This window comes from Colletotrichum karsti (genome assembly GCF_011947395.1).
Source record: "Colletotrichum karsti strain CkLH20 chromosome Unknown Scaffold17, whole genome shotgun sequence".
NCBI classification, from domain to species: domain Eukaryota; kingdom Fungi; phylum Ascomycota; class Sordariomycetes; order Glomerellales; family Glomerellaceae; genus Colletotrichum; species Colletotrichum karsti.
In genome coordinates this window covers 389,063-400,424 of record NW_024065917.1, presented here as the reverse complement: position 1 = coordinate 400,424, position 11,362 = coordinate 389,063, and the positions used below count along the sequence as shown (strand labels likewise).

Here is an 11,362-nt window from a genome sequence, read left to right as displayed (position 1 = left end):
CGAGGATGGGAGGAACCTTGGTGCTTGGGCGGGATCGAGGGGCTGGATCTGCGCTGGGGTAGGTCGGCTTTTGGATGAGGGGGGGCTGAATGAGGCTGAGCTTGGCTTTTTGGGAATGCAGCTCGTTTTATTGTTCATGGTGGTGGAATCGAAGATGTTGGAAGTAAGTAGGGACTGGTGGGAAGATTGGATTTTGTGACAGACATCTGTACTTCGAGCTTGGATTGCCGGTTTGCGCCCTGGGGTGGGTGCGCTGCAGAAATAGGGGAGTTGCCAGAATAGTGGCCTACCCCGGAGGCGATCCGTCTCCGACTATTCGTGTCGCCTTACCTTAGGGCTGAACTGGGCACCTCACGATGCACTTGGGAGCAAGTCCCGGTCTTTAGGCACCCGTAGAGCTGGTTGGTCTTTACGTGTAATAAGAAGCTAAATGAGTTGGTCGTTGGTTTTATAACTCGTAACAAGCTACGGAAATCATGGGAGTCTCAGTCTCATTCCGCGAATTAGTAAGAGAGATGACGAGAGGAGCTTTTTTGATGCCGAAGCGCTGTGTGATCTTCATTATGCTGAATAACGGCATTGCTGTCTTCTTTTAGATGGACAATCCTATTAGTTGGTAATCCTTCAAATTGGCAAGTTTTGCTTCCGAGATATCATGGGCATACACGGCTTTGACGCGGCGGTCTCGGGCACTAACACGGTGCCGAGTAAGCGGCGTCCGGATGTATAGCGGGTCCAACCCCCGTTGCCGAAACCACTGCCGTATTCTTGACTCCGGCCCCGGGCATCTCAGGTCTGGTCGGTTCATACTGGCAAGACAGCCATGCGATTTTCTTGTCATCTAATATCGATTGCACCATGGATGGCGAAGTGTGTGTCTGGTGATCGTCACAGGGTCGCGATAGGTATATAGGTAGCATGAACATCAGCTTCCAGTTTAGCTTGATTCTTGTTAATGGGCAAGTTGAATCATATTTTACCCGGTTGTGCTTGATATTCATTGAATAATTGATATTGTCCCTTAGCTCTCACCATGTCCGCTATTCCCGGTCTGCTCGAGAGAGACAAGGAATATTACAGACTTGATCTCAGCAACAACTTACCTCCAGGAACCGATACACCAGACCAACTCGACGAGAATCGGAGGCAGCCCCGGCCCCCGGCTCAGCCGAAGAGACCTGTGCCAGAATGGCCTCCCGAAGAGGAGAGGAAAGGCAAATGGATTTCAGCGTATCTCGACAAGGTGAGAAACGATCATGCCGGGAAGCTGGTGGACTGAAAAAGCCGTTGCAACGAGAAGGCTAACCGATGTCCTTTCACTTCCAGCTCGACCCGGAGACCGAGTACGACCAAATCATCAAAACAGCAAACTTCTTCGCCGGCACCACCTTCGCCGTCGCGCTGGGCTACTGCTCGACGTTCGTCATGCTCACCCAACCTCCCGGCGGCGCCGCCGCAATCCACTTCGGAGCCAGGGCCTTTAAGCGGCCCCACCGCCGATTCTACGAGACAGCGGACCAGTTGCTCGACTGGATCTGGTACGGCAGCGCCTCGGAGGAAACGAGACGCGGCATTGAGGCCGTCAACAGGCTACACGGCACCATCTGGAAGAGTACGCCGGGGGCTTTCAGCAACCCGCCCGAGGGTCAGATGTCGGTCATCGGATCGGCCGTGTTCGAGACGTACCTGAGGCGGCTCGTCGGCGCGAGAAAGCGGGAGCCGCATCCGGTCGTGGCGGCGGCGTGGCCCGCTTGGGCGGAGAGGGTGCTGGCGCAGTTTCGAACGGAGCCGGCGGACGGGGGACGGAACTTTGGGGTTAATTTCCCCCGGACGTGGGAGGAGCTCGAGGGGTTTTATGGGTGGTTCCAGGGACTGCCGTTTGACCAGTGGACGAACGAGGAGGACAGAGAGAAGGGACACGCCATCGCCGAGGCCTTTGTGATGCAGTTCAGCACGCTGTGGTTTCCCAAGTAAGTTGAGCTGAAAGTGAAAGAAGCCGACGTCTCGAAACAGAGTTGCTGACTGGGCCTAGACATCTGCACTGGTTCGGCCGCCAGATGCTCCTGACGGTCCTCGCGCCCAAAGTTCGTGAACAGCAACAGCTCGGCCATCCCAACCGTCTGGTCGAAAGCTTGATCAAGCTTGGGCTCAAAATCCAATTTGACGTGATGGACGCTCTGCCCGACCCTGTCAAGCCGGGGCTCTTTGAGGAGTACCAGGCCGTGAAGAGTTGGGGGTGGGCGAGGATAGATGCCGATGTGACGCGGGAGTGGAAGCGAAAGGACCGCATCACCGACGTGTGTCTGATGGTTGTTCTCCTTTTATGCGCAGTTGGGTTCTTCTGGTGTAGATAGAGTGCTCGTAGCTATATTCTGTAAGCTATTAATTGAGCTCATGGCTTTAACTGCTTTTCCCCTTGCCTAGCGCCAGGCACCATCTCGTCAGCTAAGACACCAGGCAAAATTGACAGGGGCGGGCTAACAAAAGCAGACACGCGAAGGGGCCGTGCTGGTCCAGAGCTGCAAGGACAGCAGAGTGACGCAGCAGCGATCTTCGTTGCTGGGGAACAGGGTGATGTCCTGCTTTTAAGTGGGGGAGGACGTCGTCTTTACCAGTGAAATTGAGGGTCATCATGCTGCGGCAGCGGCAGCCGGACAAGCAGGCGTTCGTGGTCTGCTGTGATTTGTCTGTCCAGCGCGCTGGGAGTGACGGGAGTGACTTTGCCCCTCCACCATGAGGCCTGGCCTGCCGATGGTGTTGTGCTGCTGCAGCGGCGCGGTAGTGGTGTTGTTTCTTGACGCGGTGTTGTGTATTGTCTAGGATGTGTGTACTAAATTGTCTTGTGCCTGACTTGGAAAGGAAATGGAAATGGGAATAGAAATGGGAATTGAAAGGAGCATCCACCTCTCTGAAAAAAAAAACCGATGGGTCGCTTCGCTTCGCCTAACAAGGACGGACTCAGCCTGCAAGGAGAACCGCTCTTTCTCTATCGGTCATTTCTCTGATCTTCTGCTTAACCTCGCTAACCCGGCCATTTTCTACACTAATTTATCTGGGCTTTCCCCTTCTCGCTCGACCCTCCTTTCCCACCTCCTGTCAGAGGAAAATGACCTGACCTTGACTTGACTGCCGTGATCTAGGACTGACGTAGCCCACGGCACGGAGCTCACGGCCTCGACACTTCCTGAACATTACGATACCAGCCCTCTTTTATCGTCTCCAGAAGAGGACCGAGATATCCCATATTTCGCCTGCATCGCCATTGCGCTGCATTGCGCTGCAGAGAACACAATCGAATCCCCGGACATCCGCCCCCAACCGAACCAAAGAAAGAAAGAATACCTCATTTCTTCCATTCCATTCATTCCAGCCCTCAAACATCCTCGCTCGACCTCAGCCACACACCTCCAAACGCCGCGCCCGCGACTTCAGACGCACCCGCGCTTCGCCGCGCCGTTTTCGACCACAAGACAATTAAGGAATCCCCCAATCCAAAGACGAACACGCGCCCCCCATCTTTTTCCCTGCCTTGCTGCAACCACCGGTCCATTCACTACCACACACCACACACCACACTCCTACTACCGCCCACGAACTACCTCGACTTGGACCAGCCTACCCGGACTAGATAACCTTAACAAGACGGATCATGGTCGAGAGATATGCCTAGTCGACTCCAAAAACCACAGAAGCAACAGAACCAACGCCTCCCCTCAAATCCTCCCCAGGTCCCTGATTTCGATATCCAGCAAGATTTTGCTCTTGGTAAGGGTCCCCGTCCTTTCCGCTCTTTGCTTGAAACCTCGCCCAGTCCACCCTCCGCCCACTCCTTTAAGCCTCTGATCGGCGACCCTCTCCGTGGTGTTCTACGCCACTGCTTCCAACGGCCCAAAGGGGGCAGATCACTCGGGAGAACTTCTCCTTGGCTGACATCTCTGCCTCGCATTAGATCTCCGCGCCTCATCCTCCACGAACAAATCTTCCCCGACGACATCGACCCCGTTGAACGGTCCCAAATCCAATCGTAACCTCGTACCACCCACAGCAGGCTCCCCTCGCAACAGTGTGAGCACTCGCCTCGACAGGAACGCCAGCATCCCGTCGACGAGCAGCCCCTCCCCGTCTCCCCGAGGCGCCCAAAAGATGGTCCAGACCATCCGCACAGTACCCTCCTTCGAAGCCGCGAGCGACACGAGCTCCGACACCCACTCCCGAAACTCCGCCTTCTCCAGCTCCGTCAACAGCAACGCGAGCAGCATGGCCTCCAACCACCAAGACAGGTCCTCCCCGAACGTCCGGCTAAAACAGACAAACGGCGCCGACGCGACGATGAAGTCCAGAGATGACTCTCCCCCGATCGACGACGAAACCGCAGCGGCGGCAGCGGCGGCGGCCACCGACGGACAGGGCGGCCCGGGATGGGACTCAACGATCGGCAAGGCTGGCCTGGGAAAGACAGGGCGCGTCATCAACAAACTCGTCAGCGACAACGAGGCTCTCAAGCGCGACATCCAGATCGAGCGGTTACGCGCCGACGAGGCGAAACAGGCCGCGAAGCTCGTCGAGGACAAGATGGAGCGCCTCATTAGCGACTACGAATCCCGCCTGCTCGAGGCCAGCGTCACAAAGACCCTCCTGAGCCGCAAGGAACGCCAGGTCGAGTCCCTCCAGGCGAGCGTCGAGCTCGAGAAGAAGCGTACCTCCGACGCCCAGCAGAAAGAGCGCTCCTGGCGCGACGAGATGGAGAAGATGCGGTCCAGCACCACTAAGCAGGTCGAAGACGCAAACACCCACGCCGCTCTCATGGAGGGGAGGTATAACGCCATTAGCTCCCACTGGAAGGACCAGGGCGACGAGGTGAAGCGTGCCCACCTGAAGCTCCGCTCCGAGATCGCCGGGGTGGTCGAGGAGAGGAGGAGAGACGACGACAAGATCACGGCGTTGAGGGACCTCTGTGACCAGCAAGACGGCAACATCAAGGAGCTACAACGGCAAAAGGAGGATATAGAGAAGAAGTTCGCGGATTACAAGGCAGAGCAAGAGGGTGCACTGAAGGGTATCAAGACGAGCGCGGCGGAGAGGGAAGCGGAGCAGGAGCGGCTACTCGAGGAGACGAGGTCGACGTTGGCGAGGTTGAAGTGGGCGCTGAATGTCAAGGAGAACGTAAAAGATCTGCTGCAATGATCTCAGTCTTTTCCCTTGATACCCGAGCCCAGAACGCCAGCCATACCCCAGGCGCACCCACACTTACAATATAAAAGCACACGACGAAGGTTGTGTACACCGAAACACGACGGTCAACCATCCATACGGGACCTCGGATCGAATTTTTACTTTGTCTTTTCTTCTACTTCACTTCACGGTCGACGGCACAAACCCAAAGGAATCGCAACATCCGCACAGAAAGCATCGCAGAAATAGAGACACCGGGCGGATAACGGATACGGGTTTACTTCTTTTTCGTTTTTCCTGGATACAAAACGGACTTGGTCATCTGCATTTCCAACCATTACCAGAAGGGGTGTCGTCTGGAGCATCGGAGACTGCTACTTTACATCGAAAACGATTAGGGAGACCGGAGGAAGCACGTTGCCTGAGAAAGGCCGTCGTCTCCTCACTTGTTGATTGATACACCTCATCAAGATACTACTAGGGATCGGGAGTTTGCGGCGTTGGGAAGGGCGGGTCTGATAACGGGAGATACAGGCCTTTTTGACGTCTGCTTTGTTGTAGTTTCTGGCTTTGTGAGGGATTACGAGAATTGTGGTAATCCTTGCCGGAGCGAAAGCGGACTTTGGATCTGTTACGTTTTATTTCAAAGTGTCAGCGACAGGCTGTTGTCGGGAGACGGCGACTTGCTAGATTGTTGTCGAGAATTAAATCAATTCGAACATGATGGGTGCCGTGGACTTAGCTGTGACGAGTGAGGATGAATCTGAAGTGGAGATGAGGAGTGAACCGCTCTAAATAACGTGACGCTTTCTTAATCCTTCCCAGGCTGCGCTAGGTGTCTAGACTAGTTACATATATTGCTATATCGACTGTACAGGAGAAAGTGAAAAGAGGACGAGCACGACAGATGCGATTCCTGTGTCGTACTTGGGGTGAAGAACACGATGAGAGCAGTTGTTCCGAAAACCCTCAAGCATCTCGTTCCACCTAGCCAGTGTGTTACTACAACCACTAGTTCGAGACAGGACATCGGCAGTATCCTCGGGGTATTCTACGATACACTCAACAAGCCTCCCGGACGACGGCGATGAGCCCGATAATCCCAACTGTTGGTTGGTATCTACGGCCACCCGTCCCGCTTCGTCGACTCTGCCTGCAACACGGACGTCAACGCAGTCGGAATCCGACGAGGGAAGCTCTGGGATTGTAAGAGAAGGACTGAATAACGCCATCATGTTCCCCGTGCTTTCCAAACAGCAAATGTTGATACAAAAGTCGTTTATAAATACGAGGATAAGAGTCATGGAGCAGACTTGCACCATTACTGCTGGCTGTCTGCGTAGAGTTGTCTCGGCGGAGAAAATCAAAAGGGACTATCGGGCCACTGCAAAGGCGTTCTTCTTTCCCAGAGGCTGCTAAGGTGGAAGCGGTTGACGGCCACAGAAGAAGATATCCGGTGGAGATGCCATCAATAACGTTAAGTACGTTGCATTTCACAGGTCCGATCCGGCGGAGAAAGGCTCGGCACGTACAGGCCTCCTTGAATGGTAGTCAAGTGACCCTTGCAGGATCAAGTCGATCCGGCCTTTCGCTCATAATCAACGCAGCTTTACCGAGAGCTAAACCGACGTTGTTGTTCATGGGGCCGATGGCTCCATGCAGACGGCACATCACGACTCCGGTGGGGGTGGGGTCGGCGGCCGGCCATCGCCGTCGGACACAACAACCGAGTGAATGGTATTGGTGCGTTTGGCCCTCACAGGGCGATATGATCCAATAGTCAGAGTCAACTGACTCCCTCAATTCCCATCTTTGTCATGACGTTAGGACCAAGTCAAGAGTATGTTAGTATATTAATGCTGCACGCAACCGCAACATCCTTCAGAATGAGACAACCATGCCCTCCTGGAACTCTTTACCATGACTACTAGGATTCTTTCTCTCGTCGCTACCCTCGTGGGCCTCGCCAACGGCGCAGCCCTTGAACGACGATGGTCACCCGATGCGGTTGCCACCGTTGACCTTGCGATGAACAGGGGCGCACCGCAGCACCTGGCAAGTGGCATCATCTACGGGATACCAGACGTCCCAGACCAGATCCCTGATCACTTTTACACCGACATTGGACTCCACTGGTTCCGCGCCGGCGGCGGGCAGATGACTGCGCCCAACCGCGGCTGGTCCTGGGGCGAGGCCGAGATGGAAAGGAGATGGGACTCGACGCTCAGCAACTACAAAACCGTACGGAAGTACGATGGAAAGTTCCAGCTCCTACTTCATGACCTCTGGGGCACCGACTTTACCGACGAAACTATGAAGTGGCCCGGTGATGGTGGTGACTGGACCGATTATGACCGCTTCCTGGACACCATCATCGGCAGAATCATAGCGAACGATATGCTCCCGGGATTGTACATCGACATCTGGAATGAGCCTGAATGGGGCTTCTGGAAGAGACCTCAGGCACAGTGGCTTGACTTGTTCGGTCGAACTATCAACAGATTTCGGTATGTTAGCACAGCTCTTTCAACGCGTTAATAGTAGCTTACACGAGAAGTTCGGATGATCGTCTTGGAGGGATTCAAATGATTGGTCCCTCTCTCTCACTGCCACCGACAGAAGACAACACATGGTGGTCCAACTTCCTCTCTTATGTCGCCGCGAACAACTCCGCACCGGACCTATACACATGGCACCACATTGAGGCACTGGACAACCCCGCCAACGACCTGCAGAACAGCTTGGCCACTTTCAACAACATGCGATCTGCCGCCGGTGCTCCGGAGAAACCCGTCAACATCAACGAGTACCTCAACCTCGCCGACGAACTCAACCCAGCGGCAACGGTATGGCATCTCTCCCGATTCGAAAGATACGATACCTCGGGTCTCCGCTCCAACTGGCGTGGAGGTCCAGATGGTTCTCATCTGCGCGATTTCCTAGCCAGCCTGGTATGGCGCGACAGCGAGAACCTCCCGTACCACCCAAACGGCGACTGGCAGGCACTGAAGTACTACAACCTCAACATGACTGGCCATCGAGCCGGCTCAACCGGATCCGAGGACCGTATATTCGATGTGTACGCCACTGTCGGGGATGACAAAGTGCGTGCCCTTGCTGGGGTACGGGTCAAGACCGGCACCTGGGCCTTGACTTTCAAGAACCTCAGTGCCGTGGGCCTGCCCCGGGACGGGGAACTGCAGATCCAAACCTGGGGGTTCACTTACCAGATCCCGGAAGCCGAGTTGGATGCTCCCACGGACCGCGGCGTTGTCACACACTCGTACACGAACGACGAGATCACCATAGCGATTTACCAGACGGAAGAAGACTGGAAAACTGCGTGGGCCTTCGAGTTCCGGATCTAGCATGATCTTATGGCGATGATACGTACTGGCTGCAGTGTAGAGGAATCATCCGCATATATGCGAAGAGCGAGAGAATGGCGTTTTTAGTAGGGCTGGTCAAGGGCTTTGGTGTCGGAAATTTCCACGTTTGACCAGCATCGTCGCTGTACATGGTCGGGTCTCGCCAATTAATCCAAACTGTCGTGCTCCAAGATATCTGTAGCTCGTCCATGCGATTTGTGGTTCATTGATGTCAGGCATCATCACTCATAGCAATGTACGTCGGTCTTACTCTTTGCTGCAAAATATGGCCCTCACTTCATACTCAGAAATGCAGCTGTTGGGGATTTTCTTCCAAAACAAAGTCTAATCGCCATTGCTGGGTTTTAATAGCAGTAGAGCAATCTGTGACAGGATATTCTCTAGAAAACTGACCTGCATCGCATTTGAAATTTAGAGGTGATCCATTGGTATGATGTCACATTATCGTTCCATAGCTTCTAAGTTCGTCATCAAAAGCACGGGAATATTCAAGGCCAGGTCAGGCATGGTTGAGACTTCGGATGGCAACTGGATAAGGAAGGAGTTCCTTCAGATGGATGGATGACTGAAGTAAAGCAAAGATGGTCATGATCCAATACCGAGGCCTCGCTTTTCTTGTCATGTCCGCTGCTCCTGGTTGTCTAGTCAACATAGATATCGTTTCTGCGTCATCTTAAGTGTATTGACTTCATGTGCTTCTTAGATTATGAGGAGGAACTAATAAATAAGTCTCGCGAGTTGCATACGCTGTACTGGCTAAAACTCCTTGACAATGCGCACTCACGAAGAGACTCAAGCGGAAGGGAAGTGGTCTTCTATTCTACTACGCCACATATCAACTTTAACAATATAATTCATGAGAACAAATCAGAAAGCATTGCGTAAAAGAGACTGCACAAGTATGCGGGCGGTTTCATCTGTACAATTGAAGTCATCGTGTGGCTTTCCGTTCGGCGCGAAGGTGCTTGCAAAAACTCGGCCTGCTGACATGGATTCCAGGCTCACGTCTGCCGTGCGACATCTTGCAGACCGATCCAATTGTCACGAGATAAACTCGCTTCTTCATTCCCGCTGGTTCAATGGTATTTAGATGTGAATACAAGTAAGCAATCAGCTTGCATAAATACATCAACTGTTGGGCGCAGAAGAATTGACTACGTAGGAGTTGACAGGTGCCGTTCACCTCGCCATCTCTCAGCGATTCATGTCTGAATTTTTCAACTGAAGAGAGTGAGAGGCAATGATATGAACCAACAGCACAACACGTATGCCTGAACTGAACATATTTTCTAATCTTCTGTGAAGTTTAAGACACTTGGCCAAAATCGGGCGAGTTTTGTATTACTATGTTTACAGTTTCCAAGACGCAAATATCTGCGTCGTCGGGAGTAACCGTAGGTAGATGTAAGAGCTGCGGGCCACGCAATCAACCAAACGGAGGTGTTGTCATTAGACAAGCAGCAGCAGATTGGGCCTCCTTCCATTGGCCTCTACGTGACCAGCTACTTCCCCTCCTCGAAGGGAATCCTATTCGTCCTTGATACCTGCCTGCATATGCAGTCTGACAGGTCACGAGATGAGGTTGCTGACCGGAAGCTCTGCGGTCAGTAAGCCTGGGGCACAATCGATGTTACCCCTCTTTGGATTTTACGCATTTTCCTCATATCGATATCTTCTCACCTCCCTAGAAATTGATTGTCATCGTAGCTGCAATACTCTCCCCGATTATCATTGTCTTGCAAAGACTGACAGCTGAGGCGGATGCCCTGCCTTGGTTCGACTCACAGACGACATCGCTGGATGCATCATGATTTGTACTGTCTGTAAAGATGCCATAGAAGGAGTTTGGGACCCGACCAAGACCAAACGCCTTGCACAGAGATCGAGCTTGGCGCACAACGACCGACTTCGTGTCAGAACATACATGCAAGTACCTGAAGCCAGTAGGTCATCCTGAACGCAACGCGGACGTAAGCGCTTCCGGTCCATGCTAAGAACTTTCTCTCTAGACTTATATACCAGCTGGGAAGACATCTACAACACTGTGGAAGCGGAACAGTTTGTCTTTCAACATCATTCCTCTCAAGCGTCTTATGAGGAGTCGAAGCGACAAGGCTGCCAAGTATGTAGCCAGTACCCACCGCACAACCGCGATAGCTCAATGTTGAGAAATTACGCATGCTTCACAACCTTCTGCGTGGATATTGAGAGAAACCCTTATCAACCTAAAGAACACTCACGTGGGTTCAGTATCACCCCCGACTTCTATCCGAACGGTGACTACAGCGTGTTTGTGCCGTGTCCCCGTAAGTAAATGCCATTCTCGAATGATCACTAGACTACAACAGCAAGTGTTGACTGCCGTTTCTTCAGTGGAAGATCGCATCATACACAGCAGTCTTACGAACTCAACGCAAGGCACTGGTACATGGTCCTTGGTTGAGCGTTGGGTGCAAAATTGCGTGTCCACTCACGACGTTTGCTCTGTTGCATCGGGCTATTTACCTACACGATTGCTCAAGCTTGAAAAAGGGACATTTCAACTAGTGTCTAAGGATCAAGTCGAGATCGGATCACGATACGCCGCCTTGAGTTACTGCTGGGGAACCAAGCCTTGGGAACCGCATTTGATCCTCAATCGCAAGAATTTCTCTGCCCTCAGCAAGCAACAGAAACTGGGCATACTCCCTAAGACGTTTCGGGACGCGTTCGAAATTATCCAGCGGCTGAACACCCACTATCTGTGGATTGACCGCTTTTGCATTTTCCAAGACTCCACGGAAGACTGGCGAGCGGAGGCA

The 11,362-nt window shown here is 53.1% G+C and overlaps 3 protein-coding genes across 3 annotated transcripts; all 3 read left to right on the top strand.

The window, feature by feature from the left end:
- Window positions 1-1,033: 1,033 nt before the first annotated feature.
- Window positions 1,034-2,354, top strand: CkaCkLH20_05927 (uncharacterized protein; the record flags this gene model as incomplete). The annotated part of the gene is made up of 3 exons (XM_038888644.1): window positions 1,034-1,243; window positions 1,327-1,970; window positions 2,033-2,354. The coding sequence occupies 3 exons, from the start codon at window positions 1,034-1,036 to the stop codon at window positions 2,352-2,354; spliced, it is 1,176 nt and encodes a 391-aa protein (XP_038745980.1).
- Window positions 2,355-4,002: 1,648 nt separating this feature from the next.
- CkaCkLH20_05926 (uncharacterized protein) lies at window positions 4,003-5,184 on the top strand (the record flags this gene model as incomplete). The annotated part of the gene is made up of 1 exon (XM_038888643.1): window positions 4,003-5,184. One exon carries the CDS (start codon window positions 4,003-4,005, stop codon window positions 5,182-5,184), a length of 1,182 nt encoding a protein of 393 aa, XP_038745979.1.
- Window positions 5,185-7,092: 1,908 nt separating this feature from the next.
- CkaCkLH20_05925 (uncharacterized protein) lies at window positions 7,093-8,540 on the top strand (the record flags this gene model as incomplete). The annotated part of the gene is made up of 2 exons (XM_038888642.1): window positions 7,093-7,679; window positions 7,730-8,540. 2 exons carry the CDS (start codon window positions 7,093-7,095, stop codon window positions 8,538-8,540), a joined length of 1,398 nt encoding a protein of 465 aa, XP_038745978.1.
- Between the last annotated feature and the right edge of the window lie 2,822 nt (window positions 8,541-11,362).